The following is a 24,085-nucleotide window of genomic DNA, read 5'->3' as shown; positions in this document are numbered from 1 at the left end:
TGTGTCAGCCAATCAGCACGGAGGCATCACCTTCTCTTGGACCAGAGAGACGTAAGGCAGGATGAACATGCAGTCCTTCTTCCTGCACACCACCTCTCTGAGGATGAGGAGCTCCGCCACCAGCGTCTTGCCTCCGCTGGTGGGAAGCGTGTAGATCAGGTTCCTCCTCTGCTGCACGCACTCCAACCTCAAGCACGTCTCCTGCCACGCTGACAACACACACGCCATTATTGCCATGTACCATGCCATGTGACCGGAAAGGAGGCGGAGTCACCATAGAGGCTGCTGATTCCCCTCAGTTCGGAGAGGAGTGTTTTGACTTTGCTGGGGAGTCCAAAAAAAGGTCCCAGATCAGTGGTGTGGGCGGAGACAACCTCCATGGCCTGCACGGCATCGCTGATCTCATCGCTAAGCACCGCTTCCTTCAGCGCCAAAGAGCGGGAAAGGCTGGAGGCCGTGGCGGCGTTGCACTGCATGGTCCTCTTCAGGCGCTCGCTCACACTCCTCCTCTTCCCGTACTCTGGCCCTCCTCTCTGCAAAATGCTACTAGCATGGCCGCCCTGTACTTTGCTCCTCTTGGCTTGTTGTTGGACAAACTCCTGCTGGCTGGACGGCAAAAACTCCTGGAGGGAATCCTCGTCAACAGCGTCCAAGATGGAGTCAGTGAGGAGGTCCTTGTCCTTTGCGGGTGGCACAGCCGCCATCTTGTCACTTTCGTCACGCTCCACTTGCTCCAGTTTGGCCAGCAGGGACGTGTCCTCCAGAAGACTGTCATAGTCCCCGAATAAGTCCTCGCTGTCGCTGAAGTGCTGCCAAGAAGACACCAACAAGACAGCCATCTTGTCATTATACTGCTTATATGCATAGTACATTACGTGTGGAGCTGTTCTCCCTGTGTGTGGGGTGGCTTTTCTCCGGGTACTCCGGTTTCCTCCCCCATCCCAAAAACATGTTCTCCATAGGTATGAATGTGGGTGGGAATGCTTGTTTGTCTATATGTGCCCTGTGGTTGGCTGGCGACCAGTCCAGGGTGTACCCCGCCTCTCCCCCAAAGACACCTGGGATAGGCTCCAGCACCCCTGCGACCCTCGTGAGGATAAGCGGTAGAAAATGAATGAATGAATGAACATTGAATACACGTTAGGCATGATCATGGCAATCCATCACTAACAACAGATCAACTCATCCAAATGAGTCCAAATGGCGTGCACTATTCGGCTTCAACCAGCAGAGGCGCTGTTGCTTGTAGTTAGCAAGAAGACCAACATGCTATATAATCATCAAACAATCATCTGTCCTGTATAAATAGGATGGATATTCTGGCTAACCTCCACACGTTGCTCGTGATCCATGACGGCGATGACCAAGAGGACTTCCTCCTTTCATTGTGTGCCTGGGTGGCCCATGCTACCAATCAAGCAGGCTGACGCTGCTAACAAATAAAGCCGATGAGCTAAAGAGCACACTTCATCATGACTACTTTGTCTTCTCAGTTTGTTAACGACCCATCGTCTTCAGCAGCACTGAAGTCTCGGCGAACAAAGAAATAATATTAATAATCCCAACCTGGTTTGAAACTTGCCAAGCTGTTCTTCTGTAGATGACTCATAATTCATAAAAAATAGTATTAATTAAAAATAGACATTATTTAATATCGCGTTTAAGCTACTCACTGTTTAATGTGCACTAAAATAACTTAGAGCATTGTACTAATGTGCCGCCAAATGTTGTCCCTAGCTTGTTAGCTTTCGCATGTCGGAACCAACAGCTTCTCGGCCACGGCTATCTACCCGGACATACATTCATGTGTGCAACTTCCGGTCCGCCAGCTGGTCATCATGCAACCTTTGCAGCGGACACAGCGTATGTTATTTATGTTTTCACAACTCAGGCACGCGAGCAAATCTGCAGGTGAACATATAATTATTCTAATTATGTTTTTTGTACATATCGAGCGTGTGTTTTTCAATGTTTTATGTAATGCTAATGGTGCTAATGCTAACGTAGGTCAAGCGAGTGTTTCCGCTAATATACAAAACCACGATGGGGTGAGTATTGAATTCCCTTATTTGACACACAACAAAGCCTACTCGTTGTACAACCCCAGTGAGACAATAAAGTAACACAGTGCTTTGTTTGCTAGCTGGTAAAGATGGCTAACCCTTACAAGGCGCCAGATAAAGGTTGTGTCCTCTGCAACGTCACCGTGGACTTCAAGAACATTCAGGTGCGTTTCACAATAAATGTTGTTCAGGTGGCCAGACTGTGATGTACGTATAAAAAATACAAGAATGAAATGAAACCCAAAGCCAAAAAACAACCTTTTCCATTGCACTACTTGATTACTGTCACTTTCAGAGGATGAGTGTGACCTGTAACAGAATCCAGTAGCAACACGCTTGCTTCCGCTCTACCTTTACGTAGTGCTAACAAAGGGGGGCGGAGCCAGTGTGTTTGTTGTCTTCTTCCGGGTGGTCAGCTGGCAAGTACTGGCGTGAAAGTTGGGGTACCCACGTGGGGCAGTGCTCATCCATGCAGCGCAGCCCGTGCACGTGTTTGACTGTACGTGCGGGTTAGCCTGCATTTAGGAGCATTTAGCACGGCAGGCCAGCTGATGTGTGCTCTCCCCTCCACAGCTTCTATCTCAGTTCATCTCACCGCACACGGGAAGGATTTATGGGCGACACATGACAGGTGAGACGCAAAAGGTGTCAGTCAAGTGACTTTATTAAGTACAGTGTCGTCTTTTGTCAGGACTTTGTGGGCCAAAACAAAAAGCCATCTCCAAAGCCATCAAGAAGGCTCACGCTATGGGTAAGGTGCCTCCGGTGGACATTGTCTGCGGCCGCAAGCAGCTACTGCATCAGGTCACATGGGCTGCTTTACTGTGTTTGTAGGTTTCATGTCGGTGACGCACAAACATCCACAGTTGATGAGAGATCCAAACATCTGCAGCATCAAACAGCCGGATTAGCCCCGTCTCCCCCCTTCGCTCATTGGCTATTAAAACGTCTGACTGCTGACTGCGTCTTTCTTCATTTTTTGTGGCGATATCACATCTCTCTTACGCCGCTTCCTCTCACGCTCTGTCATTGGTCCTGATGTCCTTTTCTGAGCTGCGGTTGGCCGCAGAGGGCGGAGCTTTTCTTGCCCGGAAGCGTCGGCCACGGGAAAGGCGTCCAGTGTCAATGTGTGTGAGGTGTAGAGCGCTGAGCTAAAGAGCAGCGCTCTGATGGCCAGCTGGAGGCCAAGGTTCGCCTTCACGGGAGGCGCTCCGTCAGCTGGCCACGGGAAAAAAGCAAAATATCACCAGCGTGATTGTCACGCTGCCCAAATACCTTTTGGGGTTGTTGTTTTTTTTACCTTTGCTCGCTGCCGACAACTTCCTGTTGGCTAACTTGTTCCTGAGGGCGCAGACATCAACTAGCAGAGCCTGGACCGCACGCTCACTGTCCGCCACCACACTGCACGCTCTCTGGCAGGCCAACAAACAAGTGTGAGCGCAAGGAGGAAGTGACAGGTGGGCCAGCGTGCACCTCACCTGAAGCTCGGCCTGCAAAGACTCGTTCATGGCGTTGACGGCGTCCACGTCTCTCAGGTGTCCGTCAGGAGCAAAGAACTTGGAACTTGAACAGGAAACATGTCGGGTGTCATGTGCTTGCTGTTTCGTGCACGCTCCTAACCCCAACGCCATCACTTGGCACGCAGGAAATGGAATAGCAGGAAGTTGAAGTAGAATAGCGGGAAGTGGAAGAGCACTGCTAATATGCAGAGTTCCCCAATCGTAGATGACTGACATGTTCTATGTTATAGTCCTTATCTCCTGAGTAGAAGATGAAGTATTCCTTAGTTAAAGTATTTGCAGTATTGAAGGCAAGTAGCATTCCACTTCCTGTTCTACCAATTCCACTTCCTGCCACGAGTGTGCAGTGCATGCGTCACCTGTGCTGGCAGACGGCCCGCTGGTACGCTGGCGCATAGGAGCAGGGCGTGGACGCCACCCAGTACGGCAGCTGGTCCAGTGAGGCCATGTTGTCCACCACGAGGGGGAGGCCGGCCACGTGCCTTCACAGCAGCGACATCGTCACGTCAGCGCACAGAGATCAGCAGCGACCAATCACACGCACCTGCCACTGGGGAGGAAGGCGGAGTAGTCGGTGCGATGGGTCGAGCCCGTACACGTGGGCATGCCGGGCGTCAGCAGCACAAAGATCATGTGAGACCTGGACAGCGCCCTCCTCAGGTTCTCATGCACCGCTTTCTCTCGCATTGTCATGCGCTGCTCCGAGTTCCTACGCTGACGGTACCAGCCAATCACACTCTCCTGCTGGCCACATGCCTTACGTGAACGCCTCACCATCACACCACGCCCCCCACACACGCACCTGCTTGGTGGAGCCCAACACCTTCTGGACCGCACGCATCTTCACACCCCCCACGTTGTCATACAGCCTGCACACACACACACACAGGGTCATGTGATGCGGGTGACAACATGTCATCATGTGTACTTAGGATACTTCGGATGGTGCGGTCATGTGCACTTAGGATACTTAGGATGGTGCGGTCATGTGTACTTACATGTTGAGTGTGTCAAAGCAGAGGTGCTTATGGATGCCTACAATGACACATCACACACAGGTCAAAGGTCAAGTAGCACACACTGCCTCAATTAGTGCACTTACATCTTTCAGTGCACACATCTTTTTCACAGTGTCACTTTGTCTTTAAGTGCATTTAAAGTACATACTTGTGTTCATTTGATATTGTACACTTAATATTGTAAACACCTAGTGTATGTATACACTTGGTGTTTTAGTGCAGACGTATGTGTACTTAGTTTTTTAGTGCAGTGCAGAGATGCATACTTCCACTCCATGTTAAGTGTGTTTACACTGATAAGTAGGTTAAATGCAGTACACTGTCAGTAGCGGCTAAGTGTGCAATCATGCACACTTACCAGGCTGAGTGCTGGTAATGTAGGAAGGGGAGGGGGCTATATTATGAGTGAAAGAACAGAAGTACACTAAGTGTACATACACAGTACATGTCATTGGTTCCACAATCCACCATGGTACGTCAATGAAATATGAATGCATGTACATACATGTTTTCATATTGTGAGCATAGAAAACCTGTTCATGACTTTCCAAATAATTTTTTTTACATGATTAGAGTCCAGTAAAGATGAAATAACAGCCCTATAGTCACCTATACACTTGTATTACCCAATACAGTAGACATAAGAGAAATTAAGACATAGGAAACCTGCTTACCACCTTCTAAATACACTTTTTAACATGATTAGAAAATATGCTAGCATGCGAGCGAGCTAACTAGTATTGATGTGAAAGGGAGGTGAGTGTTCCAAACGGAGTGGGGAAGAAGGGGAAAGTGGGAATACAAGCAGGAGGAATGGGAAGACGTGTGGACCATTCATCAGTGATGACATCAGTGCCCCCTAGTGGGAAATACTACATAGGGCAGTACTGATTATGTTGGGACTAATAGAGTACATATGGATTCATCTATCCATGTCTGACATCCGGTCAGGGAGTGACGTATGAAGTGTTTACACTATAGACTAGTACTAGTACTACAGTTGTACAGTACATATATATATATACACATCTATAGAATGTTTGGGGAGAAGAAGAGGATGAGTAGTGAGGTACAGGGAGAGAGTAAAAGATGGAGGTTACTGTATGTGTGGCACAGGTCAACGTGGTCATCTCGTACGTCACTGATGGTCACATGTTCTTCAACATGCGTCTCCCCGAGGATCAGACCTTCCTACAAACATACCGAACATCTCTGTCAGCAAAGCTCCATGGAGGTGGCCTTCCCTACCACGAACCAGCTCCTCCTAGCACGCATGGACTCATCCATGCTCCGGCATCACACAGTACATGGCACAAGTGTATTGTACTCAACATGCAATTTGACTCTTGAATACGTTTGTATGCTCTCCATTTTGTAGCATTAGCAGCCGCTGTGATGCTAACTAGTCGGGAAGGAAGTAAAAAGTCATTTGTTCTCACCACGTCGGTGTCTTTGTTGAGATGCTGAAACATTAAAGACGTAAGAAGAAATCCAGATATCCTGACGGTAGGTTCCGCCATGATGTTTGAAGGCAGAAGAATCGTTGGGGAGCTTCACGCACGCGCAACATCAACGCAGCCTGCAAAATAAGGACCCATTTGATTTCTGTCTTGTTGTTGCTGCGCAGCATCTGCGCAGACCGGCTTGCTTCCCTTAGCTAATCTTAGCTGGCTTGCTAGCAAGCGAGTCCAGTGCATTCACAAGCGGTTACAATAGCGACTATGTTTTGCTATGACTATATTTATTCATAACCCTGTTAACAACATTATTAGTAAACATTATAACATTATGAATTGGTTTCGTTGCTATTGGGACGCGCTTACTCCTGTCAGCCTGCAGGGGACACCACAATACAAGACACACGAGTCACATGATTTCTAAACCACGGTGTGTGTGTGTGTGTGTGTGTAGTTTTATTAATAATCATCATAACAATAATAATAACAACAGTAGTTAGTTAATGGTGTGCCAATACCGGGATGTAATAATTGTAGCCACTCAATAAGATCTTCACATACAGTGAACCATTATTGTTTATGCTCATGAAACCACGTGTTGTTCCTTCATGTAACTTTGTTAAACATATCCCACACCGTACCGTACCGTACCGTGCCGTATCGCACCATACCATACCATACCATACAACACCCACTCACTGATATCATTATTCCACAGTATCACTGGGAAATAGCCAGTATTGTCATTATTTAACATGTAAACATGTAATTATGGAATATAATTCTAATTGTATAATATAAGAATAACATGTCAACATAACATATAATAGTAATAATAGTATTATTCTAGATGCAATAGTGCCATTATTTGTGGTGCCAAGAATTGTCTCATTATTTCTTAATACTACAATTATTAAAGCATGAAATTATTAAACATAAGAGTATCATTATTTCATTGTATCATTATATGAAATAGTCAATAGTGTCATTATTTAATGATGACATAAAGTCAAAAGTGCCGTAATAAGGCAGTAATAAGGTGGTAATGAGGCGGTACTATGGTAATGAGGCAGTACTAAGGTGGTACTCAGGCGGTAATGAGGTGGTACTATGGTAATAAGACAGTACTAAGGCAGTACTAAGGTGGTAATGAGGCGGTACTAAGGTGGTACTAAGGCGATAATGAGACGGTAATACGGTAATGAGGCGTTAATGAGGCGTTAATGAGGCATTAATGAGGCGTTAATGAGTTGTTAATAAGTTGGTAATAAAGCGGTAATAAGACGATACTACTGTAATGAGGCAGTATTAAGGCGGTACCGAGGCAGTAATAAGGTGGTAATGAGGCAGTAATTAGGCAGTACTAAGGTGGTAATAAGGCGGTAATAGGCGGTAATGAGGCAGTAATAAGAAGTTTGTGGCTGCCTCCATGACGGGCGGTTCTTTGATGCGAGCTGAGGCGTGTGGCGTGTCAGTGCAGGAAACATTCACTTTGTGGTGTGTAGAATCAATCACTTTCCATTTCACAGCACGCCCCCGACCCCCCCCCCCCCCCCACCCCACGGTAGCCCCCCCACCCCCCGTGATGGATGATGTTTTAATGCGGCTGAATGGGATTCTACTACACGTTAAAGTATTCATTTGACTTGCTGGAACATGATTGTTGGATTTGCATAGAGGGCGGCGGCCTGAGCCCCCCCCTCCCACCGACCCCCCCCAAACAGAAGCTGTGTGTGTCCCCTGTAGGTCCCCCCCCCAGGTGGTGCAGAGTGATGTTAATTCCTTGGCGACGAGTTGAATGTTTGGCAGGAAGTGCCGTGGAAGACGCTCTCACGTGAGGATCATCATTAGCCGTCATTACCGCCCAGGCCCGGGGGGGTGCTAATGTAATGGGGGGGCGTCCTTTATTCTGGCCAACATATTTTCATCAGTGCGGCTGAGTGAATTATTCAGATTTGTGCAAATGACGTGTTTTCATTTTCCCGTGCAGGGAGTGGAAATTGAAGGTGCCCCGTGTGACCCCCCCTCCATTAGGGAAGGTTGGCGGCGGCGAGGCTTTGTTAACCCGGCCCACACGCGCCGTCTGCAGCGGCCCTGACCCGCGCCTCTGCCTTTATGAACACACTTTAAATATTCCTGACAGAACAAAAGCAATCATGTCGCCACGGCGCCGGTGGGTCAGGGGGCGGCGCCCGACAGGCCCGCCAGTTACGGCCACTTCCTGCACGATGTGAACCATCTCCACGCCGCCTCCCAGGCATGCTAGCTAGCATGGCTGATAGCAAACGCATGTTGCCCAGGCGACCGTCACGTCCTCGCCAACATGATGAATGAGACGCGACGCAAACAGGAAGTCACCGCTCCAAACAAATATTAAAAAGGGAGGGTGGGCGTGTGGCGGGTAAGCCAGCCACCCCCGGAGGCGACGCTTCCGCCTCCCGTCGAGTGGACAAATGTTGTCTCACGCCGGCGGAAATTGTCTCGCTTGGTGGACGAGATCTGTCGCTTGACATCGCTCCCCTCTGCCGCCGTGACAGATGCTATCGCACGCTAGCTACGGCCATGCCCCGATCTGTCAATACATCCCTCCCCCACCCGGTGTTGACCTTTCAACCTGCGACATCATCAACACGGTCAACAACTACTACATTAGCTTAGCATCCTCTTTACATCAACCACTACTTTAGCTTAGCATCCTCTTTACATCAATAACTACATTAGCTTAGCATCCTCTTTACATCAACAACTAAATTAGCTTAGCATCCTCTTTACATCAACAACTACATGAGCTTAGCATCCTCTTTACATCAACAACTACATTAGCTTAGCATCCTCTTTACATCAACCACTACATTAGCTTAGCATCCTCTTTGCATCAACAACTACATTAGCTTAGCATCCTCTTTACATCGCAACTACATTAGCTTAGCATCATCTTTGCATCAACAACTACATTAGCTTAGCATCCTCTTTACATCGCAACGACTTTAGCTTAGCATCCTCTTTACATCAACCACTACTTTAGCTTAGCATCCTCTTTACATCAACATCTACTTTAGCTTAGCATCCTCTTTATATCAACCGCTACATTAGCTTAGCATCCTCTTTACATCAACAACTACTTTAGCTTAGCACCCTTTTTACAACAACCACTACATTAGCTTAGCATCCTCTTTACATCAACCATTACATTAGCTTAGCATCCTCTTTACATCAACCACTACATTAGCTTCACATCCTCTTTACATCAACAACTACTCTAGCTTCACATCCTCTTTACATCAACAACTACTTTAGCTTAGCATCCTCTTTACATCAACAACTACATTAGCTTAGCATGTGATGGCTGGTGAGGTACTGACTGCTTCAGACTTTTGATGTTAGGAATACAGTAAGGTATTTCTATAATAGCCATAGGTATGAATGTGGGTGGGAATGGTTGTTTGTCTATATGTGCCCTGATTGGCTGGCCACCAGTCCAGGGTGGGCCGTGCCTCTCGCTCCAAGACAGCTGGGATAGGCTCCAGCACCCCCACGTAGAAAATGAATGCAAAATGAATGAATGGCTGATCCCAACAAGCAGTCATTTACAAAGGAACATCTGGAACACCATCACTTTACACTAGCACATCTATTTCTATGTGTGTGTGTAATTGAATTTGCTGCAGATGGGAACATTTCATTGCCCCCCCCCCCCCCCAGGTGTGTGTGCTAACAAGTGTCTGAGTGTAAAGTAAAGGCAACGTTAGCGTGTGGCTAAGTGTGGCGGGGGCTGGGGGCGGGGTCGAGGAAAGACAAAGCTTGGGGACGAGGCGCATTAGCGGCTAGATGACACGACACGGTCCTTTTCATTTGGAGGGGGCCGCGATCGATGGGGAGACTTAAGACGCTCAATGAAGCCTCTGATGAGGTATTAAGCGGCCCCGGGCCCCCGGGGGCCTGAGTGGGGCCGGGGGGCGTCCTGGGCTCCGGCCGGCAGCCGTAATGAAGTGCGGCTATGCGGCGGCATGCGGCCGCTGCAGGAAAAATAGATTGAAGATGATGAGCTCTTCAAAGTCGTTTCTGGCTCCCGTATTTCTCCTCCTGGCCGGCGCCCCCCCCCCCCCTCGGCTCCACAAAACGCCTCGGATTTACTGGGCGGCCGCAGTGATGCAATTTTTATGACCTTATTGCTTTTTTTTCACCATGGTAATAGTTTAGCATCAGCCGTCTGCCATGTTGCCCCCCGGGATCGCCTTCAGGTCATCCCATCACGCCCCCCCCCTGCACACCCCCAACACACACACTTTCACCGCTTTCAGTCACTGCCTCGCCACAATAGAAGTCTCAGGTATGAGGCACCGATTGATTGGCGGCACGGCTAGTGTTAGCCACGCTAGCATGTTAGCATGGAGGGGCAAGGTCGCCAGAGGTGAAAGTTGACATGAACCAAGCCAACAAGGAGCCAATCAGGAACGGCCGTCGGCGCCGAGCTTCCCAGAAGTGGGCGTCTCCCAGGGGCTGTGAGCTAACAGCTAATGGAATTAGAGCGCTAGCTAAGTGCTTTGGGATTGATTGATTGATCGATGGCGTGACTTGCTCTTGCTTTCATTAGCGTGTTGTCGGCCATGACACTTCCTGTCTTGGGACGCCTCCAACGGCGTGCAGATGGAAGGCGATAAACGCCAGCAGCCGTCTCGTTAGCGAGAGTTACAAACGAGGACGACAAACAGCTGCTCCGACAGGAAGCGGTGAAGGCGGCGGCCGTTATCTCCCCCTCGTGTTTATTACGCCGGCCTCTTCATGGCGGCGGCGGCGGTGCTGACGTTGATGGACAGCTCCTATTAAGACCGCCTCTGCTCGCCACCTGTCTTATTGCTCGCCAAAGACACGCGCTCTGTCCTCCGTCCCAGCTCCACGTGTGGCAGGTCACGTGACCCTTCCCGCCCACAACCAGCGCGTCGCTAGCGTGTAGCGGCGTGTGTGAATGGTCGTGTGATGAGAAGAAAAACCGTGCGCTGCATAGTAACATCTTTATGGGGGCAATTAAAGCTACGCTTAATGGCTTCAATTAGTGCTAGCACGCCGCCGCCACACTCCACGACCTGCTGAGCTCGCGTTCACGCAGCCGTGCTGACTCATCGCTACCGTGACACCTTCATGGCCATGCTTTCACATGGCAAGGCATGCTAGCTTTGCATGGCAACATTGGGCTAATATTGTATTAGCATCATGTAGCATCATGCGAGCATTATGCTAATGTTGCTGTGTTTTGCTAGCATTGTTATCATTGCGCTAATGCTATCATAGAATCACGTAGCATTGTGCCAATGTTCCATTAGCGTCATGTAGCATCATGCGAGCATTATGCTAATGTCGCTGTGTTTTGCTAGCATTGTTATCATTGCGCTAATGCTATCATAGCATCACGTAGCATTGTGCCAATGTTCTGTTAGCGTCATTCTAGCATTGTGCTTAGTACTGTGCCAATGTTGTGTTTGCATTGCACTATGATTGTTAGCATGATGCTAGTGATGTAGCGTGGTGCTAGATGTCGCTTCTTTGGTGTTAGCGGGGTACTAGCATGGTTATGCTAGCATGGTTGTGCTAGCATGTTGCCAGCATGGTGGTGCCAGCACGGTTGTGTTAGCATGGTGCTAGCATGCTGCTAGTGTTGTGTTAGCATGGCGTGTCCTTGCGGCCGAGTTGAAGAGTAAAGTTGTTGACATTTGTTGAGTTGATGAAGGAGAAGATTGATTAGCTTTTAAGCTAGTAGCCAAGAAAGGCAGCGGCGTTGCATTAAGGCTTCATACGTCTTCATTAGTGGCACTCTGCCCGGCCCTTCAAGGTTGAAATAGAGACGGCGCGTTCATTACGGCCGCCATCATGGCCGCCGACACGGCCCCGCTGAGACACGTCCAATAAAAATGGAGCTGCTGAAAGTCGTCGTTAACGTTAATCCGCGTATTAAAGATGAAAGATTTCCATAAGAGGACATTAAACCCCCCCATTAAACTAAGTAGCGCTTGATGACGACCTGCTGAACTTTGACCTGCTGACTGGAGCGTCTTCTTAAAGAGACAGTGCAGCTGTTGTCATAGTGACACACACACACGTGTGTGCATGCGTGCTAGCATTAGCGGCTGGCGGCTAACATGTGAGGGCCAGGTTCTGGTCATGTGACTGTCAATGCTGTAGGGCAGAATGTTTATTTTCATGTTCATGTCGGCTTTGGTCTTCACAGCTGACGTGCGCACACACGTGCGTTCCAGCGCGCGCACACACACACATGAAAGCGGTGGTGCCTCGGGAAAATAAACGTCTTGCGGCGGTCTGACGTCAGGCGGCGAGCGGCGAGGCGGGAAGGAGGTGGAGCGTGAGCAGAGTCAACAGCGCCCTCGGCAGGATGCCCTTTTCATCTTTTATTGTGAAAAGCACAATGAGGCATGTTGACATGTGGTCGCCATGGCGGCGTGGCGCGTCGCCATGGCGCTCAGCAGCTAATGGCTAACAGGTTTATCTCGGGCCGGCAGAGCGGGCCACGCCCCCTCGACCACAAAGGACGCTGTGGCTAATTAGAAGACGATCTTTATGGCCATCTTTATTGTCCTCCTTATTGTCGTGTATGGACGCCTCAGTGTCCCCTTCATCACACGCTAGCACATGCTAACGCTATCCTAGCATCAGCCTCACGTCCTTTCTGCTTGTCATCCCTGGATGTCCTACGCCTTGACGTGCTAGCCTGTGGACTGTGTCAACTTGGCCTGTGGTCCTAGTGCTGGAAGGGACAGGAAGGGACAAGACGGGACAAGAAGTGACAGAAAGGGACAGGAAGTGACAAGAAGGGACAAGAAGGGACAGGAAGTGACAAGAAGGGACAGGAAGTGACAAGAAGGGACAAGAAGGGACAGAAAGTGACGAGAAGGGACAAGAAGGGACAGAAAGTGACGAGAAGGGACAGTAAGGCACAGGAAGTGACAAGAAGGGACAGGAAAGGACAGGAAGTGACAGTGAGGGACAGGAAGTGGTGTGTGCATGGCTCGGCGGCCATTGGGGTGATCAACAACCTAAAGTCAGCTTGTCAACGGCTCCTTGTCTCGTCGGGTCAACACTGTGATAAAGAGTCACGTGACCCAACAAGTCACTAGACTTAGCGTTAGCATTAGCATGTGATCACTGTGTGTATGAATGAAAATAAAACATGAATCCATCAAAAAGACACGCCCACTCATGGCATTCATTCATTCATTCATTTTCTACAGCTTATCCTCACAAGGGTCGCGGGGGTGCTGGAGCCTATGCCAGGTGTCTTCAGGCGAGAGGCGGGGTCCACCCTGGAATGGTGGCCAGCCAATCACAGGGCACATATAGACAAACAACCATTCACACTCACATTCATACCTATGGACAATTTGGAGTGACCAATGAAGCTAACATGTTTTTGGAACGGAGACAGGAAGTACCCGGAGAAAAGCCACAAACGCATGGGGAGAACATGCACACTCCACACAGAGCTGGCCGAGGGTGGAATTGAACTTGGGTCTCCTGGCTGTGAGGCCTGCGTGGTAACCACTTGTCCACTGTTACATATATATATATATATGTTGATGATGGCGTACTGGTGCTTACATATATATGTTGATGATGGCGTACTGGTGCTTACATATATAGGTTGATGATGGCGTACTGGTGCTTACATATATACATATATGTTGATGATGGCGTACTGGTGCTTACATACATAGGTTGATGATGGTGTACTGGTGCTTACATATACATATATGTTGATAGTGTACTGTGCTTACATATATATGTTGCTGATGGCGTACTGGTGCTTACAAATACATGTTGATGATGGCTTACTGGTGCTTACATATACATGTTGATGATGGCGTACTGGTGCTTACATATATATGTTGATGATGCGTACTGGTGCTTATATATATATGTTGCTGATGGCGTAGTGGTGCTTATATATATGTGTTGCTGATGGCGTACTGGTGCTTACATATATATGTTGCTGATGGCGTACAGGTGCTTACATATAAATGTTGCTGATGGCGTACTGGTGTTTACATATATATGTGGCTGATGGCGTACTGGTGCTTACATATATATGTTGCTGATGGCGTACATGTGCTTACTTATATATGTTGATGATGGCGTACTGCATGGATGCTGGAGGTTTGTGAGGGGAACTTGTGGAGGTTCTCTGTGTTCTTCCGAGACGGCCAATGAGAGGACCGCCATCAAAACAGAAAGAAGACAACGTGTCGCCATCAACCGCCTCCTTCTCGGCAGTAACGGCCCCCCGTGGCGCGATGACATCATAAACATGTGACCTGGTGTCACTCAAATGTTCTCTAATTGCTCCGCCTCTCGTAACGACGATGGCCGCCGTCCTTCAGTACATTACCTGCTGGGGGGGACACATCCATCTCACTCATGCGTCCCCGGGGGGCCGCTGACGGCTTAAAAGGAAGGAAACAGTGAACACGGCAAGGGGAGGGGCCATCGGCTTTTAGCATTTAACACCTTGCTAACATGCTACTTGTTTGTGGACACTCGTCTCCTCCCACTGGAGCAGGAAGTGTACTTTCAAAATCAAAGTCCTGTCCGTCATGTTTTTGATGTCAACAGCGTGCGTGTTTTGAAGAATGTTGAGGGCTTTGATGACATGCCTCATGTCAGCGGAGAGCGGCAGGGGGCGGGACCTCCCACATCAAACGCCCCCCCCCAGCATCAGCATGCACGTCGGCTGGCTCGGATGTTTGCAAAGTCTCAGACAGGAAGTGACACGCTGTGGGGGGGGCGTGTCATCTGCTGATGTCACTCTTAGCGGGGTCAGGAGGTCAGCGGCCTTCCCAGCAGGAAGTAACAAAGCGTTCCCACACCGCTTGTGTAGCCTGATGTCACACCTCATTAACATACGTGCACCAGCCAGGAAGCCTTGCCTACCAAAATAAGAGCGTTTACAGGAAGTCAGGCTGCAAAGGATTGTGGGAGTTCATTTCCTGTTTCCACTGTGACTGATGACTTTCCTGATTGGGAAGAAAGGCGGGAATCTCCAGCGCTTTTCCTTCAACCCCAGCGGGACCGCCACGCACCCCCAAAGCTTCCCGCCCCAATCTGGGCCTGATTTATGAGCCTGACGCCTGCGTCTAATTAATTTTATGCATATGACTTCCTTTACAATTACTCTGCTCTTCTTCTTCTATCTGATACATTCATCACACACACACACAACCTCTCTTACTCAACTCACAACACACCCAACATATACTCTACATACACTATATACTATAAACTATACACATAGACTACATACTATACACATACGCTACACATATACACTACATACTATACACATAGACTATACATATACACTACATACTATACACTATACACATAGACTACATACTACCAACGCAACCCAACTTTATAGTTGATAGACGGTATAGAAATTGATTTAAAAAAAAAGTCCTGTGTAAAATGGCCTTGACAGATGAAAATGCATTTCTTTAGCTGCTAGGGAATCAGGAAGTCCAACCACTTGATGATGGCGGCGTCTTCAGGAATTGGAAACAAATGGGGCTTTGCTAGCAAGTAAAGAGAGGAGCAGAGCTTGGGGGTGGGCGGAGAGTTTACCTGGCCTACGGCCACGCCCAAATAATGAAGTCAAACTGAGGGTTTGGAACCATCCCAAACTTCATGACATGCGTCCCAGTACGCTGAAATAAACACAAACCCAAAGAAACAAAGCTGCTCTCATGCTCCCCATGAGTCTATGTGTATTTCCATTTCTACTGTATGAATATGGATATATGTATCAGGTACGTGGGTATGTATGCATGCAGCATGTTGCTAGCATTGATAGCATCAGGTAACTAGCAGATGTGATGAGTCCAGGTGGGCCCCGCCTCTCCCTGCTCAGCCCCTCCTCCACCCTGTGTGCTGGCTTTTACTCTTATTATGGGATGGAACAGCTCTTGTTGGACACAGGTCAGAGGTCGTGGTGTGTGATGAATAATTGACGTTTCATTCAAGGCACGCGATGACGATGATGATGAATACTATCACATGAATCACACAGTCAATTATTGTTGTTGGTACTATGAAATGGTTATTATTCTTATTACTCCTTTGGCACACACAGTCAGCTGGACTGTCCTGTCTTTCCCCTCCTTTGCCGTCCTGGCCCTTCCTGTTCCGTCCTTTCCTTTCCCGTCCTTTCCCGTCCTGGCCCGTCCCGTCCCTTTCCTTTCCTTTCCTTTGTGTCCTTGCCTGAGTGTGTATGGATCATCATCTGTGTGACCACCATCCATCACTTTCACTCCATTACAACCATCCTATATGATACCATCCTATATGATACCATTCTATATGATACCATCAGTGATCAAAGGATGAATGGATGAATGTAAGAATGAAAGGATGATTGAAGGAAGAAGATAAGGATGAAAGGATGAATGAAGGAATGAAAGGATGAATATAAGGATGACAGGATGAATATAAGGATGAAAAGATGAATGAAGGAATGAAAGGATGAATATAAGGATGAAAGGATGAATGAAGGAATGAAAGGAGGAAGATAAGGATGAAAAGATGAATGAAGGAATGAAAGAATGAATATAAGGATGACAGGATGAATGAAGGAATGAAAGGAGGAAGATAAGGATGAGTATAAGGATGAAAAGATGATTAAAGGAAAGAAATGATGAATATAAGGATGAAAGGATGATTAAAGAAATGAAAGGATGAATATAAGGATGAAAGGATGAATGAAAGGATGAATATAAGGATGAAAGGATGAATGAAGAGATGAATATAAGGATGAAAGGATGAATGAAGAGATGAATATAAGGATGAATACTATAACAATGAAAGGATGATTAAAGGAACGAAAGGATGAATATAAGGATGAAAGGATGAATGAAGGGATGAATAGATGAATGAAGGCAGGGCTCTACGTTAAAAACAAAAATGACTTGCCCATAGGGAATCCTTAAGGTGAGAACTACTTGCCCGAACTTGCCCCATGTAAAATGAAAAGACTGCCATAATGATATCATGTAATTTTTTGTGGCATCACATGAGAATCTCAAATAAATAAAATAATGAAATAAATAATACTTTACACATGGTAGTCGTAGTAAGCAGTGCTATTTATAAGTTGTGCACCACAATGAAACATTATTGAATAGACACATTTGTGTACTAGTAAAGTGTTTTTAATCCAGAAAAGCTCAATGGTCAAACAATAATTTGTGAAGCAAAGGTGAGAAAAATCCACAGAGAAATGGAAGCGCTAGATTTTGTAGCTTGTGCAAAATCAGCACTTGGTATTGGATCTAATGGGTGGTGTTTCATTGTGACCACTTCAAATTGTCACAGCAATGTGATTCACTCACCTGTGCCATCATTTGATTTGCTGCCGCTAATAAAATACTTGTTTAGGAGGCACTGCTTCATCACTTTTTGCTGTTTCCTTCAGAATTAGACGATGTTGGCAGCGCCGCCATGATGGATGTTTTCGTAGTCAAACGATCGCTGATTGGTTGATCGCGAACAAGAACGGGTGTGGGTAAAACGCGGACTGTGGATTACGGACCGCGGTCTAAATAGACGATTCTGATTGGTCCATTTCAAGATTTGCAAGGATTGCTTTGCAAATTACCACCGGAATTACTCAGTCCGTGTTTTACCAACACCCAACAAGAACCGCTTTAAAAAAACTCTTGGCAGTATGGCATTCCAAAGTACACTTGCCCGACGGGAATATCACTGATTGGATTTACTTGCCCGAATTTTGTTTTAACTTGCCCCGGGCCATCGGTACATCGTTATTGTCGAGCCCTGGAAGGGATGAATATAAGGATGAATACTATAAGGATGAATGGATGATTAAAGGAACGAAAGGATGAATATAAGGATGAAAGGATGAATGAAAGGATGATTAAAGGAATGAAAGGATGAATATAAGGATGAAAAGATGAATGAAGGAATGAAAAGATGAATGAAGGAATGAAAGGAGGAAGATAAGGATGAGTATAAGGATGAAAAGATGATTAAAGGAACGAAAGGATGAGTACAAGGATGATTAAAAGAACGAAAGGATGAATATAAGGATGAAAGATGATTAAAGGAATGAAATGATGAATATAAGGATGAAAGGATGATTAAAGAAATGAAAGGATGAATATAAGGATGAAAGGATGAATGAAGGGATGAATATAAGGATGAAAGGATGAATGAAGGGATGAATATAAGGATGAAAGGATGAATACTATAACGATGAAAGGATGATTAAAGGAACGAAAGGATAAATATAAGGATGAATGGATGATTAAAGAAATGAAAGGATGAATATAAGGATGAAAGGATGAATGAAGGGAGGAATATAAGGATGAATACTATAAGGATGAATGGATGATTAAAGGAATGAAAGGATGAATATAAGGGTGACAGGATGAATATAAGGATGAAAGGATGAATGAAGGAATGAAAGGATGATTCCCGATGCACAGACAACAGATGGCGGTGTCGGAGGCGTGTGCGTGCACGGCCCATTGCGCTCGTGCAACAGCACCTGATGAGCGCACGTGGCGGCGGATTGCGGGTGGCAGATGCGTCGTTTGCATATTCATGAGTGGCAGCAACGATGCTATGCTATGCTAAGCTAACTTCTTCTTCCCGCGGTCACGTGACTGACGAGCATGCTCCATTCATCACCGGGAGGGTGCTGACAGTGACGGATGGCCGGGCCCGCCTCCGCCGTGCGGCACGGTCGTCACGGTGACAGGCGAGCGACAGGAGGACTCGTGGAGAGAGTGCGGCCATTAATAACGCGGGTCACGTGACGGCGTGTCGCGACAGTCATGGCGGCTGATCTTTAATCAAGTGAGCGGCGTGCTCGCTAATGAAAAGATGGCTCACAAATTGGAGGGCGTGCACCGCAGCAGACGTGCGACCACCCATCTGTGGCTCGCATGACCCCTGGGAGGGGGGCGTCTCCCTGGCGACGCGACCCCCTCCCCTCCTGATTGCTCTTTTAGCACCAGTTTACACCTTCTTCGTCTTTCCTCACCTACACAACATACTGTATGTATGTATGCAGTATGTATCGTACATATACTGTAGTACATATACGTCACTTGCATAACATGGCATACTCTGTAACATCTATACATTAATATCTATAACACCACAGGTATGGCATCATGTCATCTACACTACAACATATCCATAACATATACACATATGACATGAACACTGTAACATACATATAACATACAGTATATGTATACACACACAACATAACCTGTACACTAATGGGGTATATAGAGTACACTATATGAGGTATATAGAATATGGTATATAGAATGAGATATATAGAATATGGTATATAGAATGAGGTATATAAAATGAGGTATATAGAATGGGGTATATAGAATGGGGTATATACAGAGCGAGTGAAACAGATCTCCATCCATTTGCCTCTGCTTATCCAGGTCTGGGTCCCCGGCCACCTCCTCCATCTCCACCAGGAGGACACCAAGGGGTACCCAGGCCAGCTGTGAGACATCATCCCTCCAGCGTGTCCTGGGTCTGCCCCGGGGCCTTCTCCCGGCTGGGCATGTCCGGAATGTCCGGAAAGGCGTCCGGGAGGCATTCAGACTAGATGCCCAAGCCACCTCAACAGGCTCCTCTCCATGTGAAGGAGCAACTGCTCTACTCTGAGCCCCTCCCGGATGTCATCTCCTTCTTCATCTCCTTTCTTTGGGTCATCTCCGATCCAAAGCTCATGACCATAGGTGAGGGGGGGGGGGGGGGGGGGGGATTGACCGTCTTTTCACCACGACGGTCCGGTACAGCGACCACATAACTGCACCTTCCCTTGCGAACAAGACTCCAATATACGTACTTGAACTCCTCCACCTGGGACAGGACATCATTCCCAACCCGGAGGGGGCACTCCACCCATTTCCCACTGAGAACCGTGGCCTCTGATTTGGACGTGCTGAGTCTCATCCCATAGGCCATCAAGACCGCATCGTCCGCAAACAGCAGAGAAACCGGACTCCCTTGACACCTTGGCTATGTCCAGAAAGTGAGGAACAGAAAGGGTGACAAAGGGAACCTTGGCGGAGGCCAACGGAAATAGGCTGGACTTACTGTGGGCAGTGCCCAGAGCACCCCCCACAGGTCACCATGAGGGACACAGTCCAATGCCTTTTCCAAGTCCACAAAGTACATTTGGACTGGGTGGGCAAACCATGTACCCTCCATTACCCTTGGAGGGGGTCGTACTGGTCTAGTGTCCCGCAACTGCTGAGGTTGGACCAATGGGGTCCAGTGGTCCGATGCTCCAAAGTCCTTTCATCAAGGCGCTGGGGGACGTGGACTGCACTTTCACTCTGGACCCACTGGATTCTTAAAGGACCCCAAATCATTCTTCACTGGGATCATGTATGTACAATGTATACAATATATATGTATATACATTGTACAATGCATATACATGTATACACATATAATGTATACATGTATATACAATGATATAAAATGAGGTATATCAGAAAGTTCCTGAGAGAGAAAAGTTGGTTGACTTTGAGACGACCTTGTGACGGAAGCAAAGGAGCATAATTCCATCGTACCAATCCAATTGCGGTGGCTAATCAAAGATCCATGAGCGTGGTTAGCGGAGGACGATGGCATTGGCAAAGCTAATTGACTTAAAAGCACGTTGCTAACAGGCGGCTAGCACTAGTTCATCCGTTTCAACCTTCAGCACAAATGCGATTGTCCACGTTAGGGGGGGGGGGGTCATTAGCATAAGTGTCCTGTAATGCTAAGAGGCGCGCAGGAGAAGGACGCTAACAAGCTAAGCAGCAAACTAGCTAGCTGGCTGATTGATGCTGAATGAAACAACAATTAGCTTCAATTAGCCTTCAATTAGCCGCCTCCTCTGTCTTTGTCACAGGCCACGCCCCCGTCATGGCCACCTGTCAGAGGCCACGGGTGCCGCTTAACTCGTTTGCTTCCTTTAACTCCACTGCCATCTGTGCGCCTTCTTTTGTGCACACAGCTGCCAGCTCCGCCCACTAACAGCCAGCCCCGCCCCTCCCGCCACTATTCAAACACACCATTATTTATTCATTGCCCCCCACACACATGCACGCTCTGACCTCTGACCCCCCCTTTTACTCGCCTCACTCTGCCCCCACACATACCCAAGAGACCCCCCCCACCCCGCCCAACAGCCCCCATGCACAACTGTCCTGCTCCTTTGGTAGCCGTGGAAACGCCGAGTCATGGTGACACCTCCTTCCAAGTCCCAGAGGCCACACCCCCGGGCGAGCTGACATGAGTGACAGACAGGATGTCAGTCAGCTGAGTCAACCACTACTTGTTGACACGCCCCTGCACTCATTCCTCTAGCTAGCCATTAGCTAGCCCTACCAACTTAGCCACAAATGAAAACCAGAAACCTTCCTCACGTCACTTCCTGCTTCTGCATCATCTTCTTCCTTCAACATCGTGCACACACATGCAAGAGGCGGGGCTTCAACTTGTCTTCCATTGCCAATGTTGATCTGAAATGCTAGGACAAGGCCAGGATGGTTGACTATACGGCCTCTCAACGCATCGTATACACGCAGAACATTATGATGACATCAATTAGCAGCTTTTAGGACAGCCAATAGCTACTTTCCCTACTGTGGCGTAAGTAACACTGCACTTAGCCCAAGATGCTAGCTGTTACCAACTAACACAGATTATTTTAACCTGGTGATGAAGGTGACAAACTGGGGGATGCTAACAGCTAGCCTGGTGATAAAGGTTACTAGTTGGGGGATGCTAACAGCTAGCCTGGTGATGAAGGTGACTAACTGGGGAATGCTAACAGCTAGCCTGGTGATGTTTGTGACTGACTGGGTGATGCTAATAGCTAGCCTGGTGATGTTTGTGACTAACTGGGGAATGCTAACAGCTAGCCTGGTGATGAAGGTGACTAGTTGGGGGATGGTAACAGTCTGGTGATGACGGTGACTAACTGAGGGATGCTAACAGCTAGCCTGGTGATAAAGGTGACTAGTTGGGGGATGCTAACAGCTAGACTGGTGATGAAGGTGACTAACTGGGGGATGCTAACAGCTAGCCTGGTGATGAAGGTGACTAACTGGGGAATGCTAACAGCTAGCCTGGTGATGTTTGTGACTAGTTGGGGGATGGTAACAGTCTGGTGATGAAGGTGACTAACTGAGGGATGCTAACAGCTAGCCTGGTGATGAAGGTGACTAACTGAGGGATGCTAACAGCTAGCCTGGTGATAAAGGTGACTAGTTGGGGGATGCTAACAGCTAGACTGGTGATGAAGGTGACTAACTGGGGGATGCTAACAGCTAGTCTGGTGATGTTTGTGACTAACTGATTAATGCTAACAGCTAGTCTGGTGATGTTTGTGACTATCTGGGAGAAGCTAGCAGCTAGCCTGGTGATGTTTGTGACTAACTGTGAGAGTGAGGACTAGCTGGCTGTTTAAATAGGGGGACCAAAGGTCCTGCGTTCCGAGGACAAGTCCTGCCTGTTTTCTTGACAAAGTGCTGCTTTTCCTGATTTGTCATGAACTTGAGCGGCACGTGGGGGGAGGGGGTGGGGGTTGCTGAGAAGTCATGGGGGACATGGTGCAGGGCGATGGTAGTTTTTCCACAAAGTATCGGAATGCTAGTATTTGGAGTGCATAGGTAGGAGCTACTGTATATTTGTGCAAGTAAAGTTGCAGTATGTATGGAGATGGGAGGGGTGGTGTTGCCATGGCAACCAGTAAATGGATGAGGATGCTAATGTTTGCTGCGGCTAGCATGGTTCTACATGGATCAATGCTGCTCATGACTTTCATTGGCCAAATGAAGCATTGAGAAGCTTTTAGCCTTCTTAACCTCGTTAGCCCGCTAGCTAGTGTCCATCCCATAATGCCACACCACCTTTCACCCCTCCAATAAAAGCACCGGGGGGTCAAAGGTCATCCAAGTCACCTGACCAGCGATGACATCATCAACTGAAGGATGAAAGCGACAGATACTGTCAATCAAAAGGTGGTGATGATGGCCATAGAACAGGAAGTGGTGATAAAGGAAGAGACTGGCCTCCCAGACACACTGCTGCTAGCGATATCCTTCTTCCTCTACTTCTAATATGCAGTACCTATACACGCCACGCCACATACAGTCTACCCTATGTACCGTGATACTTAACACTATGTCATCATGTCCTACAGTCAGGTGTTAGCATGTCCTCCAGCAGGACACGTATGTTCCTATTCATATTGCTATTCCACATACACGTATGTTCCTATTCGTATTGGTATGTTCCTATTCTTATTGCTATTCCACATACACGTATGCTCCTATGTTCATACGCTGATCACATGTTCATACGTTCAAAACGCTTCAGGCTTTCCAATCAAAGACCTCCGTGCACGTGCATGCCACTTCTGGTATCTTTATGCTATATACTAACATTTACCACACTGTATCGCTGATACCAGTCTGAATTTGACCCGGTATCGGATCGGAAACGAAATCGGAGATATCGCACATCAGGATGACCGGACTGTGGCGACGTGTGGTGGGTATCGCGAGACCAGTCTGTCGCTGAAACAACGTGAGACTTCCGGCCGCCACGTAAACGTCACGTCGCCCAGCATGACGGAAGATAACGTTTGCAGCGCCGACGGACCGCCTTATTCATCGTTTGTGTCACGTAGCGTGTCAAAGGAAGAGGGAAAGCACCACGTGAATCCACAGCCGCTATCATCCACCGCTAGCATGAACTAACTGGAGGTTGTGTGCCGCAAATGTACTCGTTGGCGCTCAATAAGTAGATCAAATCTTACCTTTCTGCATCCGACATGGTACCAGCACCTGGGGGCAAACCTGAGGTGAAAGAGAAAGGCTCCGAATCCGGGATAGTACAGCAATCTATGTCTATCTCTTCGGTGTGCTGCGTTCACTGACCGTCCACTAAAGTTGGACAATTAGCTG

General features: G+C 47.8%; 3 protein-coding genes across 5 annotated transcripts in view; 1 reads left to right on the top strand and 2 right to left on the bottom strand.

The window, feature by feature from the left end:
- helq (helicase, POLQ like) overlaps positions 1-1,820 on the bottom strand; it is a 6,132-nt gene extending 4,312 nt beyond the window's left edge. The window contains exons 1-4 of one of the 3 annotated variants that reach the window (XM_058056146.1): positions 1,567-1,819; positions 1,329-1,432; positions 275-809; positions 31-209 (exon numbers count right to left, since the gene is read on the bottom strand). In XM_058056146.1, coding sequence (XP_057912129.1) covers positions 31-209; positions 275-809; positions 1,329-1,352 — 738 coding nt within the window. In that variant the 5' untranslated portion in view covers positions 1,353-1,432; positions 1,567-1,819. Of the gene's footprint in view, positions 1-30; positions 210-274; positions 810-1,328; positions 1,433-1,566 lie in introns of all 3 variants that reach the window. The other 2 variants (XM_058056147.1, XM_058056148.1) reach the window with 2 other exon arrangements.
- Positions 1,752-3,023, top strand: mrps18c (mitochondrial ribosomal protein S18C). The gene is made up of 6 exons (XM_058056158.1): positions 1,752-1,911; positions 2,008-2,048; positions 2,144-2,227; positions 2,637-2,694; positions 2,755-2,814; positions 2,898-3,023. Exons 1-6 carry the CDS (start codon positions 1,839-1,841, stop codon positions 2,972-2,974), a joined length of 393 nt encoding a protein of 130 aa, XP_057912141.1. The 5' UTR covers positions 1,752-1,838; the 3' UTR covers positions 2,975-3,023.
- Positions 2,716-24,085, bottom strand: abraxas1 (abraxas 1, BRCA1 A complex subunit). The gene is made up of 10 exons (XM_058056155.1): positions 23,938-24,085; positions 6,042-6,181; positions 5,703-5,793; positions 4,582-4,618; positions 4,386-4,452; positions 4,128-4,324; positions 3,943-4,065; positions 3,542-3,626; positions 3,364-3,475; positions 2,716-3,281 (listed from the first exon to the last, which is right to left on the bottom strand). Exons 2-10 carry the CDS (start codon positions 6,120-6,122, stop codon positions 3,004-3,006), a joined length of 1,071 nt encoding a protein of 356 aa, XP_057912138.1. The 5' UTR covers positions 6,123-6,181; positions 23,938-24,085; the 3' UTR covers positions 2,716-3,003.

This window comes from Doryrhamphus excisus, chromosome 19 (assembly GCF_030265055.1).
Source record: "Doryrhamphus excisus isolate RoL2022-K1 chromosome 19, RoL_Dexc_1.0, whole genome shotgun sequence".
Lineage (NCBI taxonomy): Eukaryota > Metazoa > Chordata > Actinopteri > Syngnathiformes > Syngnathidae > Doryrhamphus > Doryrhamphus excisus.
The sequence above is the reverse complement of the archived record's forward strand: the minus strand, read 5'-3'. Positions and strand labels throughout refer to the sequence as shown.

Coding starts and splice junctions, on each gene's coding strand:
- mrps18c (XM_058056158.1), top strand. CDS start 1,839: ATGCAACCTTTGCAGCGGACACAGCGTATGTTATTTATGTTTTCACAA. Junction 1,912..2,007: donor GCACGCGAGCAAATCTGCAG/GTGAACATATAA, acceptor ATGCTAACGTAG/GTCAAGCGAGTGTTTCCGCT. Junction 2,815..2,897: donor CAAGAAGGCTCACGCTATGG/GTAAGGTGCCTC, acceptor CTGTGTTTGTAG/GTTTCATGTCGGTGACGCAC.
- abraxas1 (XM_058056155.1), bottom strand. CDS start 6,122: ATGGCGGAACCTACCGTCAGGATATCTGGATTTCTTCTTACGTCTTTA. Junction 3,627..3,942: donor CGGGCCGTCTGCCAGCACAG/GTGACGCATGCA, acceptor TTCCTGTTCAAG/TTCCAAGTTCTTTGCTCCTG. Junction 3,282..3,363: donor GTTGTCGGCAGCGAGCAAAG/GTAAAAAAAACA, acceptor TCCCGTGGCCAG/CTGACGGAGCGCCTCCCGTG.